The 23,269-nt window shown below is 33.2% G+C and overlaps 1 protein-coding gene across 1 annotated transcript; it reads right to left on the minus strand.

The window, feature by feature from the left end:
- Window positions 1-20: 20 nt before the first annotated feature.
- On the minus strand, window positions 21-19,443 carry aplp1 (amyloid beta (A4) precursor-like protein 1). The gene is made up of 15 exons (XM_073817280.1): window positions 19,314-19,443; window positions 16,791-16,903; window positions 16,269-16,465; window positions 11,990-12,312; window positions 11,586-11,713; window positions 11,418-11,492; window positions 8,936-9,094; window positions 8,544-8,672; window positions 7,592-7,691; window positions 7,338-7,505; window positions 7,158-7,181; window positions 6,951-7,018; window positions 5,492-5,557; window positions 5,049-5,192; window positions 21-2,854 (listed from the first exon to the last, which is right to left on the minus strand). The coding sequence occupies exons 1-15, from the start codon at window positions 19,441-19,443 to the stop codon at window positions 2,756-2,758; spliced, it is 1,923 nt and encodes a 640-aa protein (XP_073673381.1). The 3' UTR covers window positions 21-2,755.
- Between the last annotated feature and the right edge of the window lie 3,826 nt (window positions 19,444-23,269).

The raw sequence follows: 23,269 nt of genomic DNA on the forward strand, positions 1-23,269 counted from the left end.
AGGTAAAAGCCACAGACAAATTGTGTGGGTCATTTATAATTTTATTGTCATTTAAATGCAAGTACAACAAGCCAGATCAGTTCACAGGTTGCTTGCTGTCATAATACATGTCAATTAAAAATACAACACATTATTTGGCCTTCCAATCATATCCAGAACATGTCTTTGGTGAAATTCAGAACGACTCCAGATCAGCTTATTTCATTGCATTGGTTTCAGTAGCTTAATGACAAGTTCCCTAAAGCACCAGTTCACCAAATTACATCTTTACTTTTAAAGTAACCAATTATTTTACATTATCAAGCTGTATCTTCAATACATGCTAGTCATTTGAAAGACAAAACTGGGGTGTATAGGATGTTCAACACATTATGTAGGCTAAATTTCCATCTTTCCCTTCACTTGAATTGATTCTTCAGCAAGACGAGGAAAAATTTGAAGTACTGATGAATGGACACAAATGAATCTGGATACAGTTGTGCTCTCAGTTAATTAGTTAGTGTTCAAGCATGAGACCCGTTCAGTGTTTACAGTCCAAATCTATATAGCAAATGACCCAAACTCCAATTAATATTGACTTAAATAAAAAATACATATAATTACATCCAAAACACAGCATTGAAAAAGGCAATAATGCAGCAGTTAAAACATCCGTAACTTTGTTTACATTTCTATTGGTTCAGGATAAAAGAGGGAAGGGTCACAATCTTAAATTCGATCCCTATTGAATACATTGTCCTAAATCTGCCTGATGCTGGTACGAAATCTATAGAAGAGTCCTAAATTAGGGCATCAAACCACAACTCATCACAATTCATAGAGCGATCAAAACAACAGCAGGCCGTCCATGATTCGCTTTAAGTGCTGTGAGCATCTGGTGCCATGCGTTGAATTAAGCCAGTCTAACCTGAAGATGAAGATTTATGAATCTAACAATGGCTTAAAAATAACTATACTGTGAGAAGCTTCCATCCAATCAAATGCTCTGGAAATCTGTGGTTAAACAAGCTTTTTCTGTGGTTTGGTATCAGTTCAGGTATGTTCAAAATGTGACAGAACAAACAAAGGAAGACAAAAAAGGCAAAGCAATCAGATGTCATAAGGTTTTCTTGCGTCTCAGACAAAAGAATTAGAATATTTATTTCTTTAAATAAATATGAGCTAAAATTTGACAGGATGGAGTTTAGTTTGGTATAAAAGTGTAGTTTTGGACTGAAGTAACGACAAACACAAACGTACCGGGCCCACATTTTGGTTTCACTTCTGCTGATATGTCGCGTCATACTGAATATAAACACAGGACGATGCTGTTTTCTTCTCAAAAACCTGTTCGTTCTACTAATAAAAAGATTTAGAGCAAGACATGTTCTTTCTACAACAGGCTAATTGTTGCGTTTAGGCTATTTGTGTCACAGCGACAGACTTTGATTTAAAATTTCTATCATGTACTAAAACAGAAACGCATTGGACAGACAACTCTAGAACCCTCTACTATTAAAAAACAAACTTGATTTTCAACACGTACAGAAACTTAAACCAGTTTTGGAATCACATCTTGTCAGTCAAAGTTGTTTACCACGTATTAGTTGCGCAACACAAACCCTCGACAGTTAAATCAACTACTGTATGAAAACGGAGCGATTAGCTAAGCTAACTAACCTACGCTCTAACCGCCGCGGTGTGTTAGGAGGAACGTGAATGGAGCCTAAATGTCTACCGTAGATACATTCAGTCAGGAGTAACGGTGTCATTTTCTTGTGCTGGTTTATACAACAGTCCGTTTTCATTCAGCCATGTTAGGAAATGTTTCGTTCTCTGTGTGAGCAGCACAAGGTCATCTTTACGTCCACACGTTGCGTCGATACAAATTAACGATAGAAACGTCTATTCGAGTTACGTCTTTAGTTATGTACACGTCATTGTTGCACTGTGATATTTTCATTGTTATCAAAAAGCAAGAAACAGGACCAACACAAGTACGTTATAGCATCATACACCAAATTTCGCATGCTTTTCTTTACGCGTATGGACTTCAGATTACTTAGAATTGACTTTGAAAGAAGCAATACCAGAAAAATATTCTAAGCTTTCGGGTAGTATTGTTTGATGAACGTTCGTGGTACATTTAAAACACTGATTCCGTTTCGTACGGTGTGATTTGAGACTAACAATCTAGCGGAATGTGGATGGTTGAGTTATAGGTGAATACAAACCTTGTTCGTTTTATGTCTGAAGTCAAACGGAATGAAACTAGCAGTCTAAAATGACTCGAATCTATAACTAAGTTGTCTTAGAGGGTCAAAACTTCATCCGGTGAACTCAAAAATATATCATTTCATCCATATCACAGTTTGACCATGAAATAAGCTCTGCTTTGAAAATAGAAAGGACAAAACAAACCACTCAGCTTCTTTGAAACACGTAATTCATTCAGGAAAAAAAGTGTGACGCTATTCCAAGATTTGAAAACGGCCGAACATGCTCGGCGCGGCCACACCCTCATGAACGAAAGCAAAAACCGGGGGATATTCGGTGCTCTGCGGATTCTCTTATTAGTGTCTCTCCCTGATGAGAGAGTAGTATGCAAACGTTTTACTACAAACTCCCTATTTACGTGCCGGGTTTGTTGTACATTTTGAACATCGGTCATATAGACATACATACAGTACGAGGGAGAGGGGGTTGCAGTGGAAACCCCAATCGAAAAACGGGAGGCGAGAGAGGAGGGCATGGCCTTGAGACTGCAGAGCCCTCCTCAGTTCATTTGCTCAAAGAATTTGTAAGTGGGGTTTTCATAGCCATGGTTCTGCATCTTATTCAGCTGTCTCTCCTCTGGGGTCAGCATGGGGTCGACCTGCGGGGAGATGGGGAAAGAATCGCTTTGAATGGAGCATAAGTGAAATTAAATGGGAAAAAATAATGATCGGAAACATTATAATAAGCTGGCTATGAGCACAAAATTTTTAAATTGAACAAGATTAGAGTGATACAGTATCTTATGTGTGGCCAACCAGTATACAAATGCAGGAAATGAAGGGGGAAAAAAAGAAAGAAAAGTCTAAAGATACTGTAGTTTCTTTTTAAGAATAAAATGACAGGATACTTAAATAGCTTGACTAATAAATGTAATATTTCAACACTGGTAATTTTTTTTATAAATCTTTGATAAGTTATAATAACTTTTCACTCTTTTTTGTAATAGAAAGCGCAATGCAATCCAATTTTTTTTAATTATTTCCAATTTTTAAGTGTGAGACCATCTGAATTTCAAGAGGCTATTTACAGTGAATTCAAGAACTTTTTTCAAAGCATTTGAATAATTCTTAGCTTTTTTTCCTCAAGAAAAAGATAAAAAGTTGTTTCTGTTTTATGAAAAAAAAAAACATTTTGAAAATGTTTTCTGAATCCATTTCCTACATTCCTGCATTTGTATACTGTAGTTTATGAATGTTATAAAAATAAAAATCTCATATTTTTTAAAGAATAAAATGATAGGATACTCAAATACCTTGACTAATAAATGTAATATTTCAACAATGGTAAATCTTTAATAATTTAATAGTTTATTAATATTTCACTCATTTTTTGTAACAGAAATCACATTGCAATCCATTCTTTTATTATTTCCAATTTTTTGATGGTCTTTCCATCTACAATGCTAAATTATAGTAAAATATTGTAAAACTAATATTTAATATGTAGCTAGTATTATAATTTAGCTCAAAGTGTGAGGCCATCCTAATTTCAAGAGGCTATTTACAGTAAATTTAAGATTTTTTAAAAACATTTTAATCATTCTTAGCTTTTTTCTTTTTTCTGTTTTATGAAAAAAAAAACATTTTGAGTTTTGTGAATCCATTTTCTAGATTTCCTGCATTTGTATACTGTAGTTTATGAATGTTATAAAAATATAAATCTCAATTTTCTTTCTAAGAATAAAATGACAGGATACTCAAATACCTTGAATAATAAATGAAATATTTCATATAAATTATGGTAAAACTTTAAAAAATCTTTTTATTAAGATTTCATTTTTTTTGTAATAGAAAGCACATTGCAATCCATTTTTTAAAATTATTATTTTTAAATTATGAAAAAATAAACATTTTGAAAATGTTTTGTGAATCCATTCATTCACATATACAGATAGCATAATTGTCAGTGCATACATGCTTGAATCTGTCAAATATTTGTGTATAATGATGATCTATCATCATTATAATATCATAAAACATAAATTCATATACCAGTCATGTATAATAACATACTATCCAAACTACTTGATTGCTGTCAGATTTTGAGTAGAAAACCTTACCAGTATCTTACCTTTATACAGTATCTACTGCAATTACAACTTTATATCTCACAAATATTTCTCAAAACTGCTGTTTTATATCTTATAATTGTAGCTATAGATTACACAAATGCAAATATTCCTATTTTAAACTTTATTTCACAATAATTGTTTTTTTTATTTGATCTGAAGATGTCTACAAAATAATTTCAACTGAAATCTTTATTTCATATCCACTTAAATATTTACTGGGTAAATAATGATGCAATTATTTATAAAGAAACCCTAAAGAAGTTATTTATGATTCATATAAGCCTGTATTTATATTTTACAAGTTTCACATAAAAAGAAACCGGTTTTGTGATCTGAAACTTACATTAATTATGAAACAACTGGCAGAATACTGTATGTACAACGTGTATATGTATGTGTAACTTTTTACTTAAATATTAAATCCCGTTTCATGACTTGACTTTTCCTGTTATGTTATTTTCCCTATCAAATGTCAGATGCAAAATGATTAGATATCAAAACAGATATTATCAGGAAACTGCTTCATGGGGTTGGTTGTTACTTCCTCATTCATGCTAAATATGGTGCTTTAATGGGTTATGGTGTATTTGAACTAGGCTACCACATTATAAAACCATAAACATGAGCCAGAAGCCATTTTGAGTCTGGGTTTGACCCAGTTTATGGACTTTAAATACAAACACACAAATGTCAGTAGTGTTCCTCTCAGGCAAACTCTCACCTCAACTATGCCATGACTGATGGTTCCATACGGCTTGCGGCGGACTAGTAACAAGCTGATGACCATCACCATAGCAATGGCCACCGCAACCACCAGCAGCCCCACCATTGCCCCACGGTTAAACGTCTCCAAAACGTCCGGCTGCTGTTATAGAAAACAGTGAGGCATTGAGTTTCAGTACACATTCAGTACAATACAACAACCAAATCAGCACCTGAGGGGATTTAACTTTATTTGCTTAAGATGGAAATGCAACCTATTCATGTCGTCCAAATGCATCCTATCCTTCCCATGTTCTTTGTATTTACTGAAGTGTCTAAATAATAGCTTTGTTTCTATTCTTATGCTGAACTTAAAAGTATAATGACAAATATTTGCTACAGTCATTTTCAAAGAGCTTTCACAACAGAAATAAATTCACAAATAAAGGGCTTTATGCTCACCAGCTCATCTCTCTGGATTCCTGGAGACTTGTAGACCACCTGCTTCAACTCTACAGAGGTGTTGATCTGAGGAACACATGAAAACGGAGTTAATCATGTGATAAGAAAATCTTTTGAAATTCTTGCTCAAGCTTTGTAATTAAAAGTGTTGAATAATTACAGATATAGAAGCCTTTTTTATTATTTTATTTTAACTAGGAGAATTCCATCTAAATTGATTCAACTCGAGATAGTGCCATCCAGTGGTAAAACTGCAAGACTGCAGACGTGTCATACTTTCTTGTGCAAAATTAATAATAATAATAATAATATAATTATTATTGTCAGTAGTAGTAATAAACACTATTATTGTATTACAATTGTATTTTTTTACTTTTATTATTATTATGTAATTGCATTTATATATAATGACATGATTTTTGAAATACAGTTGCAATTTTTATTAGAAAAATCGCAATTACACATACAGTATAGAGTCCTGTCTGACATGCATCATACAAAGGTGACAACGCAACATAATTACAATTTTATATGTGAATTAAGTAGGTAGGGCGTAGTGTATGCTATGTGGTATTCTAAGCATGTACTGTACAGTGCCTTGCAAAAGTATTCATCCACCTTTATCTTTGTTCATGTTTTGTCATGTTTTTACCACAACAATCTACACTCCATACACCCTATTGATAAAAAAAAAAAAAAAAAAAAAAAAAAAAAAACAGGTTTGTAACAACTTAGCAAATTTATTAGAAATAAAAAGCTGAAATGATTCCATTGCATAAGTATCCATACCCTTTTTTGAGACACTTAAAATTTAGCTCAGGAGCATTCATGTTACTTGTAGATGTTACTGCACTTTGAGTAAAATTCAGAACCTCAGACTGGGCAGAAGGTTCACCTTTTAACAGAACAGTGACCCTAAGTACAAAGCAAGAGTAACTTATCGACATCTCTGTGAATGTCCTTGAGTGGCCCAGCCACAGCCTGGGCTTGAGCCCAGTCAAACATTTCTGGAAAAACCTGAAAAAGTCTGTCAACCCCCATTCAAGCTGACACAGGAGCAGAAGAATGGCAGATAAATGCCAAATGCAAAACATGTTGCATCATACCCAAAAAGACTTGAGGCTGTAAAGCTGCTTCAGATAAATACTGAGTTTAGGGTATGAATACATATGCAATGTACTTATTTCAGTGTTTTATTTCTAATAAATTTGTAAAGTTGTCAAAAAAAATGTGTGCTTTGTCATTATGGTGTATCGAGTGTAGACTGAAGTGGAAAAAAAAATTAAAGCAGCAATTTAAGACATAAGGTTGCAACATAAAATGTGAAAATGAATACTTTTGCACGGCACTGTATTTTATTCTTAAGCTCTAAAGTCACTTTAGTAAGAAAGCACTTTCTGAGTAATACTGTACATATGCACATGTAAATGTGTTATTTTGTGTCAGAATTTGTCCTAACCTTCTCCTCGTATTCATAAGTCGGTCCTCTCTCAGAGGTGGTGTAGTCATACTCATCCACTGATGAAACTGTGGACATACAGAAATATAATATATAACTCTAAATAAAAAAATATATATATATACACATATTCAACTATACAGTATAAAACAAACTATAATATGAAAAAGATATTATGGGAAGTGTAATCAGACTGTCAGGATTTACCTTTCTTTTCATTAGGCTGGGGGTCTACATTACCAAAAAAACAAAGAGATAAAAGGAATAGGAAAAAGCATGGTTAGTAATTTCAGATTGTTAACTTTGTTTTTTAATTGTTAAAGATTTCTTTATGTTAAGCTCCATTTCCTTTCTCATATTGCTTTGTTTTGTATGTGGTTATTGTACCGATGCGTGGTGGGTAGGGGCGATTCTGGAAAGCTCTGTCTTCTTCCTCCTCGTCGTCTCGCTCTTCTTCGCTCTCGGCAGGAAGCAGCTCTTCAGTGGTGCGTGTCTCCGAAAAGGAAGTGGTCATGAGCTCGCTGATGTCCCCCCTCTCTGTTCTCACTAACTCCTCTGCAGAGACAAACAGGTCACACGAATGTTTCTGAGAATCTTTTGACTTTTTGAGGCAACAAGGGAGTCACACAAACACATCTTACGGATTTCGTCATGAAGTTTCTCAGCCAGGCCGGGGACCTTGTAGAGCAGAGCCAGACTCTGGTTCATTCTCTCTTCGATCACATGGAGGTGTGTGTAGACCTTCAAACACAGATATGAAAATTAGTATTCATTAATTTTTGCATTGGCATGACCTAAACAATAAATCTTATCTTTTTCATGTCTACAATGAGCAGCAAGACATTTTGGTTTCTATTCCTGTCATGCTCCACCTACACTGAAATCTTATTGGTCCAAAATTCTGCTTCACACAACAGTATGTTCTGATTATTATTACAGTATGTTCTGGTTATTATTAATTAACAATTATAAAAATAATAATTAGAATAATGACAGTATTATATATATATATATATATATATATATATATATATATATATATATATATATATATATATGATAGTATTATATATATATATATTTTTTATTATTATTTTTTTACTAGTAAAATAAAGTAAACTGTGACATATTATACCCAAAAATTCTTCATACTGTGGACTACAAATAAAATTAAAATAATATTTGGGACCAAAAATTATTCAGATACTGTTGTTTTTTCTTTAAATGCTAATATGAGCTTTTTACGCCACAGACTGAACAAAATTAGGCATTGCTTGCTAATTGGTCAACAAAGTATTGATAGTAATAGATAGCGTAAATATTGTCATAATAACAGCTGTCTGAATTTTTGGTTGACTGTAATTCATTAGTTCTTGTCATATTTTATTACCATTTTCTAAACTATAGCTATTAAACTGTGATAATGTGAGAAATGTTAAAGGTGTCTGAATAAATTTTGGTTTGACTGTACTGCACTGCCAACTAGTTGCTAATGTTAAAATGTTAAATTAATGTTAACAAATCAGTTCTCATTGTAAAGTGTTCAAGCCGTAGACATGAATGTAAGAACAGATCTGGGTGTGCGTCTCAAACCTGGAATTTCATCTGCTCAGCTTTCTGGGGGTCAGCGGACTCAATGTGCTGGTAATGACGCAGAGTGTGTCGTCTGTCCTTCTGCTCTGCGGCCATATAACGCTTCAGAGCTTGAAGCACACGGTCCGGCTGTGAGGGAACAGAAGAAAGAGAAACAATGTCAAAAAGAGACTGATAAATAATTAGAAACACAAGGTCACAAGTTTGATTCCCAAGGAAAGCAAGAACTGACAAAATGGTAGCTTGAATGCAGTTCAAGATGCTTTGGATAAAAATGTCTGCTAAATGCATAAATGTTGATGACAATAAAGAAGAAAAAATACTGTTTACAAATTGCAAATATTGTTTTGTGTTAATATTTCTCATAGCAATTCTCTATTGGAGGGACTGACCTGTGGAGGGTCGCTCTGCACAGCGCTCAGGTAGCTCTCCAGAGCCAGTCTACGGTTGTTATTCAGGGTGGCAACAACACGGGCCAGGTGCGTCTCCACCAGCCTCTGCCTCTCACCTGCTACCTGCTCCTCAAGGGTCTGTAAAACAGACTGGAAATGCTGGGAAAGAGAGAGAAAGGGAGAGAATCTTGTGAGAATAGTCATAATAATGACTAAACACGAAGTAGCTTTCACAACCCGGTTTAATTTTGCATTGCGGAATACTTTAAATTGACACAGGATAGTTAAAATATATATACAGTCAAGCCCGAAATTATTCATACCCCTGGCAAATTCTGACTTAAAGTTACTTTTATTCAACCAGCAAGTTTTTTTTTTTTGACCGGAAATGACACAGGCTTCTCCCAAAAGTTAACAAGATGATGTACAAGAGGCATCATTGTGGAAAAAATATTTCTCAGCTTGTATTTACATTTGAACAAAAAGTGGCATGTCCAAAATTATTCATACTCTTTGCAAACTGTCACAATCTATGGGAAAATACAAAGTTCTATACCATTCCAAATAGTCCAAGCTGTTCTAAAGCATCCTAATTACCCTGATTCATTGGGAACAGCTGTTTTAATCAACTCAACAGGTGAAAAATAGAAGTTCTCTGCTGTTGGTTTGTGGACAGTCATGGCTAAGACAAAGGAGCTCACTGAGGACCTGCGGCTGCGCATTGTGGCTGCTCACAAGTCAGGAAAGGGCTATAAGACCATATCTAAATGTTTGAAGTTCCAGTGGCTACAGTGCAAATTATTATTAAAAAGTACAAGACGTTCAGCACTGTGAAAAATCTCAGAGGACGTGAAAAAAAAAAAAAATGTGAAAACTTGCTGGTTGAATAAAAGTAACTTTAAGTCAGAATTTGCCAAGGGTATGAATAATTTTGGGCTTGACCGTATATAAAAGGCAGGAGGATATTTATTCAATAGGAACTGACTGAAGTGATAAAAGTGGTAATTTCTATAACACAATTTTGCAAGATCTGAATACAAGTTTTCTCCTGAAACAGCACCCAGTTTTAAAGATTTTTTTTTAACATAATGTGAAGGATAAAGATCAAGTTCACCCTCAAGAAAACTATCAATATTTGCTGTTGTTGCCAAAACCTTTATTTACATCATGTGGAACATAAGATCATGAGTCATGAGAAACTCAATTGTTTTGGTTCAAGAAAAAGAAAAAGAAATATTACAAGTGTACAATATGACCTATTTAATAGGTACCATAGGTAAGATTTTTTTATTTATGTGTTTTTGAAAAAAAAAGTATGCTTATTTGATAAAATACATATATATTTCTATTTGAATGCACTACCTGTCAAAAGTTTTTGAACACTAAGATTTTTAATGTTTTTTAAATAAGTCTCTTCTGCTCACCAAGCTTGCATTTATTTGATACAAAATACAGCAAAATCAGTAATATTGTGAAATATTTTTTACCATTTAAAATATTTGAAATGCTTTCAATTTGAATATATTTTAAAATGCAATTTATTCCTGTGATCAAAGCTGAATTTTCAGCATCATTACTCCAGTCTTCAGTGTCACATGATCCTTCACAAATCATTCTAATATGCTGATTTCCTGTTCAAGAAACATTTTTATTATTAATATTATTATTTTAAAACAGTTGAGTGCATTTATTTTCAGGATTCTTTGATATATAGAAAGATCCAAAGACCACCAAAAAGCTTTTACAACTTTTGTAACATCATACACTATACCATTCAAAAGCTTGAAGTCATTGTAATTTTTTTGGCAAAGAAGTTATAGAAATTAATACATTTATATAGCAAGGATGCTTTAAATGGATCAAAAGTAATGAAAAAGACATATATAATGTTACAAAAGATTTCTATTTCAGATAAATGCTGTTCTTTTGAACTTTCTATTCATCAAAGAAACCTAACAAAATATACTCAGCTGTTTTCAACATAATAATAATAATAATAATAATAAATGTTTTAAAGCAGCAAATTAGAATATTAGAGAATTTCTGAAGGATCATGTGATTGGAGTAATGATTCTAAAATATCAACATTGAAATCACAGGAATAATTGACATTTGAAAATTATTAAAATACAAAGCAGTTATTTTAAATAGTAAAAATATTTCAAAATGTTACTGTTTTTGCTGTACTTTGGATCAAATAAATGCAGGCTTGGTGAGCAGATAAGACTTTAAAAAATATCTAAACAATCTTTTGACTGGTAGTGTATATTTTAAAATGTAATACATTTCTGTAATGCAATGCTGACATTTAAGCAGCCATTACTCTAGTCTTTAGTGTCATATTCAAAAATTATTTATGAAAAGGCTGCTTCATATTTTTGTGAAAACTGTAATACTTTTTTTTCTTCACTGTTTTGTTAGATTACTTTAATGTATCCTCACTTAATAAAAGTATTCAAAACCCATTGATTCATTTCTTTACCTCATTCAGTGCCTGGCGGTCTGACTTGGGCAGGTTCTTTGACTGGTTGTCCGCCTCTGCCCATTCCTTCATGATCTGCATGCACAAACAAAGTCATGATTCCCTCTTAAACACTTTTAGGCCACATACGATCTTAAATGTACTCATAAAAAGTCTAGCCTCCCTCACCTCATTGATGCGTTTCATTCGCCGTTCCTCCAGGTCCAACTTGGCACGTAGGAAGTTGGCATGCTCACTGTCATCTCCTGGCATCTCGAAGTAAACATCCACACCATCTGTAGGACGAGGAGTGGCCACTACGAGAGGAGAGAAAGTTAATTAAGCACTAATCAGTGATTATTCAATCAATTAATCTATCAAGAGGGAAGAAAGGATCTCTACAGCTCAGTGAGACTAAAGTAGCATCAATACCAGCAGTGTGTTAACTTAAAACTCCATATGAGAGTGAGTTAAAGAGGAGCCATTAAAAATGCAATGTCGTTTTAACCTCACGCATCCTGTTTAACCTCTGTCTGTGTGTGTGAGAGAGACAATTTATGACTCCTGAGAGATGAAACATAAGGAAGACTCACAGTTGTCCATCCGTGTTTGAGGTTGGGTGGAGGCTTTAGCAGTCTGGAGGTTCTTGTCGTAGTAGAAGTTGTCCATGTAGTCTTGGCCTTGGAAATGTGAGTCGATGGGATACTCATACTCTTCCTGGTCCTTCACCGTCGTTGCGGTTTCCTCCTCCTCAGCTTCCTCTACCTCAGCTGCCTCTTCGTCGTTGCCTTCCTCCTCCTCCTCTTCTTCCTCCTCTGCTTCTTCCTCTACTACTTCTTCCTCTTCCTCCTCCATGTCGTCTTCCTCGATGTCTGTCTCAGGAGAGGGACTGGGAGTGGGTGGTGTTGTTTTCACACTGTTTGAGTAGGAAGGATTTTAGAGTTAATTGCAACTAGTGTTGTATTGCAACTGAATCAGATTGCACTGGTTGAGCTGTATGTTTTTGATTCACTATAAAGAGCTGACTACTATGAGTCATTCATTTAAGATTCAGACTACACAGGTTGAGATGTATGTTTGATTGACTAAAAAGAATCAGCTCATAATTATCAGTATGGACTGATTACTGAATGAGTGTCTTATATGAATTGGTTCTTTTTAGTGAATCAAATATATAGAGTGCAATCAGTGCAACCACTAAAAAGAATCAGCTCATATGAGTCATTTGTTTGGAACTTATTTGAATCATTTGTATGAACAAAAGGCTCATTTAACTTTATTCTTTTTAGTCAGTCACATACAGTGCAAATAGTATAATTATATGAGTCAGTTTTTTTAGTTAAATCAAAAAACATACATCATAAATGTGTAAACTGATTCCTGAACACAGGATTCTAATGAGTCAGCTCTTTTTAGTGAATGAAAAACATACAGTGCAAACAGTACAATTTGATTCTTCAAATTATATGAGTCAGTTTTATTATTTAAATCAAAAAAACATACATCCTAATAAGTGTAAACTGATTCCTGAACAAATGATTCTAATGAGTCAGTTCTTTTAGTGAATCAAACACATACAGTGCATGTGCAGTTTGAATCTTTTTAGTGATTCAAACATTTATTCCAACCTTTGTAGACTGATTCTTGAATTAATGACTCTTAGCAGTCGTCTCTTGTTAGTGAATCAAAAACATAACAGCTCAACCAGAGTAATCTGATTCCTACACAAATGACTCATTAGAGTTGATTCTTTTTAGTGAATCATAAACATAACTCCTCAACTAGAGTAATCCGATTCCTAAACAAATGACTCATTAGAGTTGATTCTTTTTAGTGAATCATAATCATAACTCCTCAACCAGAGTAATCCCATTCCTAAACAAATGACTCATTAGAGTTGATTCTTTTAAGTGAATCAAAAACATAACAGCTCAACCAGAGTAATCTGATTCCTACACAAATGACTCATTAGAGTTGATTCTTTTTAGTGAATCATAAACATAACTCCTCAACCAGAGTAATCTGATTCCTACACAAATGACTCATTAGAGTTGATTCTTTTTACTGAATCATAAACATAACTCCTCAACCAGAGTAATCCGATTCCTAAACAAATGACTCATTAGAGTTGAATCTTTTTAGTGAATCAAAAACATAACTTCTCAACCAGAGTAATCCGATTCCTAAACAAATGACTCATTAGAGTTGATTCTTTTAAGTGAATCAAAAACATAACAGCTCAACCAGAGTAATCCGATTCCTACACAAATGACTCATTAGAGTTGATTCTTTTAAGTGAATCAAAAACATAACTTCTCAACCAGAGTAATCCGATTCCTAAACAAATGACTCATTAGAGTTGATTCTTTTAAGTGAATCAAAAACATAACAGCTCAACCAGAGTAATCCGATTCCTACACAAATGACTCATTAGAGTTGATTCTTTTTAGTGAATCATAAACATAACTCCTCAACCAGAGTAATCCGATTCCTAAACAAATGACTCATTAGAGTTGATTCTTTTTAGTGAATCAAAAACATAACTCCTCAACCAGAGTAATCCGATTCCTAAACAAATGACTCATTAGAGTTGATTCTTTTAAGTGAATCAAAAACATAACAGCTCAACCAGAGTAATCCGATTCCTACACAAATGACTCATTAGAGTTGATTCTTTTTAGTGAATCATAAACATAACTCCTCAACTAGAGTAATCTGATTCCTAAACAAATGACTCATTAGAGTTGATTCTTTTTAGTGAATCATAATCATAACTCCTCAACCAGAGTAATCCCATTCCTAAACAAATGACTCATTAGAGTTGATTCTTTTAAGTGAATCAAAAACATAACAGCTCAACCAGAGTAATCTGATTCCTACACAAATGACTCATTAGAGTTGATTCTTTTTACTGAATCATAAACATAACTCCTCAACCAGAGTAATCTGATTCCTACACAAATGACTCATTAGAGTTGATTCTTTTTAGTGAATCATAAACATAACTCCTCAACCAGAGTAATCTGATTCCTACACAAATGACTCATTAGAGTTGATTCTTTTTACTGAATCATAAACATAACTCCTCAACCAGAGTAATCCGATTCCTAAACAAATGACTCATTAGAGTTGAATCTTTTTAGTGAATCAAAAACATAACTTCTCAACCAGAGTAATCCGATTCCTAAACAAATGACTCATTAGAGTTGATTCTTTTAAGTGAATCAAAAACATAACAGCTCAACCAGAGTAATCCGATTCCTACACAAATGACTCATTAGAGTTGATTCTTTTAAGTGAATCAAAAACATAACTTCTCAATCAGAGTAATCCGATTCCTAAACAAATGACTCATTAGAGTTGATTCTTTTAAGTGAATCAAAAACATAACAGCTCAACCAGAGTAATCCGATTCCTACACAAATGACTCATTAGAGTTGATTCTTTTTAGTGAATCATAAACATAACTCCTCAACCAGAGTAATCCGATTCCTAAACAAATGACTCATTAGAGTTGATTCTTTTTAGTGAATCAAAAACATAACTCCTCAACCAGAGTAATCCGATTCCTAAACAAATGACTCATTAGAGTTGATTCTTTTAAGTGAATCAAAAACATAACAGCTCAACCAGAGTAATCCGATTCCTACACAAATGACTCATTAGAGTTGATTCTTTTTAGTGAATCAGAAACATAACTCCTCAACCAGAGTAATCCGATTTCTAAAGAAATGACTCATTAGAGTTGATTCTTTTTAGTGAATCAAAAATATAACTCCTCAACTAGAGTAATCCGATTCCTAAACAAATGACTCATTAGAGTTGATTCTTTTAAGTGAATAAAAAACATAACAGCTCAACCAGAGTAATCTGATTCCTACACAAATGACTCATTAGAGTTGATTCTTTTAAGTGAATCAAAAACATAACAGCTCAACCAGAGTAATCCGATTCCTACACAAATGACTCATTAGAGTTGATTCTTTTTAGTGAATCAGAAACATAACTCCTCAACCAGAGTAATCCGATTCCTAAACAAATGACTCATTAGAGTTGATTCTTTTTAGTGAATCAAAAACATAACAGCTCAACCAGAGTAATCCGATTCCTAAACAAATGACTCATTAGAGTTGATTCTTTTTAGTGAATCAAAAACATAACTCCTCAACCAGAGTAATCCGATTCCTAAACAAATGACTCATTAGAGTTGATTCTTTTAAGTGAATCAAAAACATAACAGCTCAACCAGAGTAATCTGATTCCTACACAAATGACTCATTAGAGTTGATTCTTTTAAGTGAATCAAAAACATAACAGCTCAACCAGAGTAATCCGATTCCTACACAAATGACTCATTAGAGTTGATTCTTTTTAGTGAATCAGAAACATAACTCCTCAACCAGAGTAATCCGATTCCTAAACAAATGACTCATTAGAGTTGATTCTTTTTAGTGAATCAAAAACATAACAGCTCAACCAGAGTAATCCGATTCCTAAACAAATGACTCATTAGAGTTGATTCTTTTTAGTGAATCAAAAACATAACTCCTCAACCAGAGTAATCCGATTCCTGAACAAATGATTCTAATAAGTTCTAAAGAAATGACTCACATGAGCTGAATCTTTTTGTTGAATCAATCATACACAGCTTACATTTACAAAAACTCTGAGACTAAAATGAGTTAAATTAGGATATGTTTTGCAATAATTGTAGATGTATTGTATTAGATATATTACTGAAATCTCATAATTTGGTAAAATAACTGTTTTTCATATTCTAAATATTTCATTTTCTAAATATTTTGTTATCTAAATATTTAGAACCAGAAATTTTGTACCTTTATTCTCTAACGTACTACAGAATTTCTTTACCTGGTGACCACTTTTTCTCCAGCCATGGACACGAAGGGTGTTGTTTCTCCTTGTGCAGCATCTGCAGTCTCAGTCTCTCCCCGTCCACTCGATCCTGCCCTGCCAGGGCAGCAGACGTACTCCACCCCCCGGAAACGGTCACCGCAAGGCAGCAACATCCCATAGCTATGCAGCTCCAGACTGTCAGCTGTGCAGGCCTAATGAGCAGAGCAAAAGATGAATGACTGCAGCAGTACTTTAAAAAACTTTGAAGTGCATTATTTCTTTTTTAATCTTTCTGTAATTGCTTGTACGTGTCAGAGTGAAATGACCTACAAAATTCAAATGGGAAAACTTTAAGTACCAGGAGATACTGGCGATAGTGCAGAGAGGAAATGAGAATAGAAGATCATAGATCACAGCGGGGACTGCAATTTCACAGGCATCAAACTAACCATTAAGAATGTGAAGCTATTAAAGTTGAATTTCAGTTCTAATACTTTTCCAGGTTGTAATTTTGTGAGCTTTTATTATTTACTGTACCTCTTTGGCGATGTTGTGCCAGTACACGTAGCTCTCACAAGAATCCATCTGCTCCTGGTGTAAGAAACGGCAGCGATCCGGGACCAAAAGTGCCTCGCTGACATATTCACCCACTGAGAGACAGAGACAATTACATAGGGTCATTGAAAAACAAATAAATACAATAACATTAACATATATATTTCTGAAGGATCATGTGACACTAAAGACTGAAGTAAAGGCTGCTAAAAATTCAGCTTTGCATCACAGGAATAAATGAATTTTAAAATACATTAAAATAGAAAAAAAGTTATGTTCAGTTCTAATAATATTCCACATAAAGTCTCTTCTTACTGTATTTTTAATAAAACAAATACAGACTTGGTCAGCATAAAATAGTTCTTTCATGACTGGAATATATAAATAAATTCAAAGAAAATATAATGAGAAATGAGGTAGACAATACTGGCAATGAAAAAGTGGCGTTAGCATTTTAGAAAATGCCCACGTGAGCTGATCGGGAAGTTAAAATACGTGCAGTATGTGAGCAAAAACCAAGGACAAAAGCCCCTCAGAGCCAAACAGCTGCACAAGCATTACATATTCATCAGCAATAGTACTGAGCCAACAGATTTATGATTTATTTATATATTTTTGCTTGTGATATATTTATATTGTGATATGGTTTTGAGACACTGCAGAGTACAATGTACTACAATATGATGCTTAGTAAATTTACAATTCACTCTTGAAATAATAGATACAGTTGAAGTCAAAAGTTTACATACACCTTGCAGAATCTGCAAAATGTTAATTATTGACCAAAATAAGAGGGATCATACAAAATGCATGTTATTTTTTATTTAATACTGACCTGAGTAAGATATTTCACATAAAAGACATTTACATACAATCCACAAGAGAAAATAATAGTTGAATTTATAAAAATGACCCTGTTCAAAAGTTTACATACACTTGATTCTTAATACTGTGTTGTTACCTGAATGAGCCACAGCTGTGTGTTGTTGTTGTTGTTGTTTTTTTTAGTGATAGTTGTTCATTAGTCCCTTGCTTGTCCTGAACTCCCCAACGTTCCCTCGGGTTCCACAATTTTTTTGTTTTTTAAGCATTTCCCTGGTGTGAAAAACACAGCTAAACCAGCCTATTTTTAGAGGGGTTTTGGCCACTTTTCAAGCCTGGTCAGGCTGGGAAACCACCAGCTAAAACCAGCATGACCAGGCTGGGAGACCAGCTAAAACCAACTACTTCCAGCAGGGTTGTATGTATTTGATCCCTTTCCAGTGATGACTGTATGATTTTTGAGATCCATAGTTTTACACTGAGGACAGCTAAGGGACTCATATGCAACTATTACAGAAGGTTCAAATGCTCACTGATGCTCCAGAAGGAAACACAATGCATTAAGGGCCAGGGGCTGAAAACTTTTGAACAGAATGAAGATGTGTACATTTTTCGTATTTTGCCTAAACATATATGTTTTTTCATTGCGTACTGCCCTTCAGAAGCTACAGAAGATCCGTACATGACAACTGAGGGACTCATATGCAACTATTACAGAAGGCTCTAACACTAATGCTTCAGAAGGAAACAACCCTGCTGAAAAAAAAACAGCTAAAACCAGCCTAGGCTGGTTGACTGGTTTTAGCTGGTCAACCAGTCTGGTTTTAGCTGGTCATAGTTGGTCAGCAGGCTTGTTTTAGAGAAGATTTAGCCACTTTCCTAGCCTGGCCAGGCTGGTCAGGCTGGGAGACCACCAGCTACCAGCTAAAACCAGCTACTTCCAGCGTAAACCAGCTAAGACCAGCCAACCAGCCTAGGCTGGTTATAGCTGTTTTTTTTTTTTTCAGCAGGGAATGCATTAAGACAACTTTTTAAATTTGAAGATTAGGCAAAATAGTACTTGTTTTATTTTCTTGTAAACATGTAAGTATCTTCTGTAGCTTCTGATAGGCAGTACTTAATAAAAAAAATGATATTTAAGCAAAATAAGACAATTGTACACATCTTCATTCTGTGTCTTCATACAGTCATCATTGGAAAGGGTTCAAATACACAAAAATGTTGAAAAACCAAAGTATCTGTGGGACCTTAAGGACTTTTCTGAAGAACAGCGAGCAGTTTAACTGTTCAGGACAAACAAGGGACTCATAAACAACTATCACAAAAAAAAAAAGCACTTGTAGATCATTCAGGTAACAACACAGTATTAAGAATCAAGTGTATGAAAACTTTTAAACAGGGTCATTTTTTTATCAATTCAACTATTATTTTCTCTTGTGGACTTTATGTAAACGTCTATTATGTGAAATATCTCATTCAGGTCAGTGCTAAATAAAAAATAACATGCATTTTGATAAAATAATTAACATTTTGCAGATTCTACAAGGTGTACTTAAACTTTTGACTTCAACTGTATGTGTACTGATTGAACTCCATGCAATATTGCTTTTGAAATCCGGACTATATTGTATTGTTGATGGGATGTCTGTATTGTAAACTGTTTAGGGTGTTTTTGTGACTCACCCAGACAACGGTAGGGCACGACAATGAAGGAACGGGTCTGGCAGTGACCCCAGCCCTTCTTACACCATCCCGGGATGGTCGCTGGAGATGAGGCCTCTTCCACATGGGAAATCTGCAGTCCTGGATACATCTGACATTCGGCGAGAACGACAGACACAAACAAACGTGAGGAAAGAGCAGGGGACAGGAGTCACAACAGTTGGAGAAGGGCAGGGGAATAATCAGTTTATCATGCAGAAAAGGTGATGAAAAGGAACAGGTTCAAAAAAGAAATAAATGGCACTATACGGCCACAATTCATCATTGTACAGTGAAATATTCTTCTGCACATAGCTGCACATGGGAGTCTTTCAATATGACCATATAGCCAGACCACATATGCAATTAATAGCAAGCCAGATAAATACATAATGGATGCTTTTTTTAGCTGAGGGTTACTTTTTAATGGGACATCTCTCATTTGACCACAAGAGGGAGTCGCTGAGTCAAAATTGCAAGCTGAGACTGCAGCACTTTAACGTTAATAAAGGAATATGAAATTCTGTATTTGGCACTAGGGGGCGTCTGAAAACTCACTGCGTATTTTTCCCGAATTTCCAAAGAAATTACACCTCACCTTCAAAACATGTTTGCAGGGGCACTGAGTCATACTGAGTCATCTGTACATTATTAGGATTTATTCATGATTCAAAATATTATTATAAATAAACTGAATGTAATAAATCACAGATGGGAGGGAAGATAGGAAAAGAGGGAAAATGGATGTGTTTGTATATTCAGGAATATACATGAGTGTATTGTCACATTAGGTTTGTTGTTTCACTATATATTTGTATATATATATAGATTTGACAAGACAAGGTCAGTCACACAGATATAAAAATTAGCAACCTGCAGTTAAAAACATGTTGTTAAATCTCTTAACAATTAATATTCAACACTTTTGTTTTCGTCTTTCAATATTCTGTTCTAAAACATACAGTATATACGCAATACAGATGCTCAGCACTCACTGAATAACATTGTTTTATTTTATTATTTTTTTTCCTATTTTAATATATTTTATTTTTTATTAATGACTATATCTTCTAACAAGAGGATAAATCTGATACAGATATATAAACATATACATAACATATATACACAATATATAAAAATGGATTCTCAACACCCATTGAGTAACATTTTGTTATTCACAATTTAAAAAAAAATTGTTAGATTTTATTGTATTTTGTACTATTTTATTTTATTTTATTTGTTTTGTTTTTAGGGGATTGTATCTTGTAGTGAGATATATATATCTCACTACAAGATCCCCTAAAAACAAAACAAAACAAATACTGGTTTCTTCTAATATTCTGTTCTAAAATAAATAAATGCACAATATTAAAATAGATGCTCAACACCCATTGAGTAACATTCTCTTATTCACTTTTTTAATTTAATTTAATAACTTAATATAATTTAATTAAATTAAATTTAATTAATTTTCTATTTTCTTATATTTTATTTTAATTATTTGTTTATTGGAGATTAATTTGATACAGATACAAAAAATACTAACTTATTTTATTTAGATTTTATTATTATTATTATTATTATTATTATTATTATTATTATTCACATTTTATTTATTTTGTCTTAATTATTTTATTTTATTTATTTCTTAGGCACTATATCTTCAAGTGGAAGGATGAATATGATAGAGATATAACACTTTAATTTTATCAGTAAGTAAATTAATATTCAACATTCTTTCTCTGCATCCACTGAATAACATTGTTTTAATTCATACAATTTTATAATATTTTAACTTTTATTTATAATATTTTCATACAATTATAATTTTTAGAATTATTTTATTTTATTTATCAGGTGCTATATTTGCTAGTAATAGGATAAATGTTTGAATAAATGATCAAAACATTTAATTCATTAAAAAAATTGATTGATCATTTGATACAGATATAAAAAAATAATAACTTAAATTTGATCAATAAGTGAAATAATATTTCTCCATTAAATAACATTGTTATTATTCAAAAAAACATTTTATAATATTTTATTTATAGTATTGTCATTATTAATAATAATAAAAATATGAATATTTTATTTTATTAATCAGGGACTACATCTGCTAGTGATAGAATGAATGTAATTAATAAATTAATAAAACAATTAAATTAATTTATAAAAAAATAACATTTTATTATTTTATATTTTTTTATTTAATTTTACTTAATTTTTAGTTATTTTATTAATTTATTAAGAACTATATATTCTAGTTGAAGGATGAATTTGATACAGATAAATAACTTTAATTTTATCAATAAGTGAATTAATATTCAACAGTTTTTCTCCACATCCATTTAATAACATTGTTAGCATTCATTACAACATTTTATTTATAATATTTGTATAATATTTTATTTTATTTATCAAGGGCTACATCCGCAATTGAAAAATGAATGTAATTGATAAATTAATAAAACAATTAAATTAATATATATATATATATATATATATATATATATATATATATATATATATATATATATATATATATATATACATACATATTTTTTTTTTTTAACTAATAAATAATAATTTAATTTTTCTATTTTATTTTCTTAAATGTTATTTAATTTTATTTTAACTATTTAATTTTATTTATTTATTAGGGACGATATCTTCTACGTTGGATACATTTGATACAGATAAAAAAATAACTTTAATTGTATCAATAAGTAAATTAACATTCAACACGTTTTCTTCACATCCTTTAAATAACATTGTTATTCATAACAACGTTTTGTAATATTTTAATATTTCATTTATAATATTTTCTTTTATGTATCTATCAGAGGCTTTATCTGCTAGTAAATTAATAAAACAATTAAATTAATTTGTCTCTCAAATATTTTATACCTAACATAACACTAAACGGAGAACAAAGTTGTGACTAAAAAAAGTTGCACAAACTCTGCTGCTTTTCAACATCCTTTAAACATATTCACAACACAGAACAACCTTGAGTCCATTTTGGATTAATTATGACATACTGTTCAAATCAACATCATGAAGAGTATACAAACATTCTTTGACAAAAAAAAAAAAAAAGAGAATTGTTCTGGGTACATGCACGCATCAAATCAATTCGCACTGGGCTGAAGCGAGTGAGAGTGTAATCTTACAGACATATGGGAAGAGATTATTATGTTCTAAACAAGCTCTGGCAATGAGGCCTCAGTCCACTGGCAGACCGCCTGCTAGTCTAAACCTCATCCAGCCAGGAGAATGACATATTCTTTGGCCTCTTCATTCAATTTTGATGTCACTCGTGCCAGCTAGCTTATGTATATGCCACTTCGTGCCAGGCTCGAACGCAGGCACAATAATGCTTTTAAAAGCCATTAGGCAGAATGACTGGTTGACTGGTTGAGCCCAGATTAGTGCACAACGAGGTATTTTATACTGCGACGGTATGGACAGCGTGTTGATTCAGACAAGGTTGCTGGCACTTATAGAGCACAGAGAGACAAAAACACGCTCTTTTCAGACTGACATCTCAATTTTCTGAATTGCTGTCATGCAATAATACAGGCTTAGACTGATTTCAGCCATGAAGAACGCGCAATCATGTTTGGCGAGACGCATTGCTGCATTTGGCAATGGAGTTATATTGAATGACCAGAAGAATGCAAGGAAGCGTGGCATTTTTCACTCATTATCCGTAAGGAATGCAATGGAAATTGGCGTTGTACAACAATACAACTCTACAGGGATGCAGGGAAATGCTATTTTGCAATGTTGATATCCTAAAGGGACGCCGAAGAGTATTCGGAAGCGCTGATGAAAAACAGAGGAAAACAACCAGGCGTCATTGCTCACCCCTAATTCCTCTAGATGAGACAACAGGGAGCGAGAAAACTTGCAATCCTCTCAGGAGTCAGAGA

This window comes from Garra rufa, chromosome 14, assembly GCF_049309525.1.
Source record: "Garra rufa chromosome 14, GarRuf1.0, whole genome shotgun sequence".
Classification (NCBI taxonomy): Eukaryota; Metazoa; Chordata; class Actinopteri; order Cypriniformes; family Cyprinidae; genus Garra; species Garra rufa.

Coding starts and splice junctions, on each gene's coding strand:
- aplp1 (XM_073817280.1), bottom strand. CDS start 19,443: ATGTATCCAGGACTGCAGATTTCCCATGTGGAAGAGGCCTCATCTCCA. Junction 16,466..16,790: donor GGCACAACATCGCCAAAGAG/GTACAGTAAATA, acceptor TCTGCTCATTAG/GCCTGCACAGCTGACAGTCT. Junction 5,193..5,491: donor GAATCCAGAGAGATGAGCTG/GTGAGCATAAAG, acceptor TTTCTATAACAG/CAGCCGGACGTTTTGGAGAC.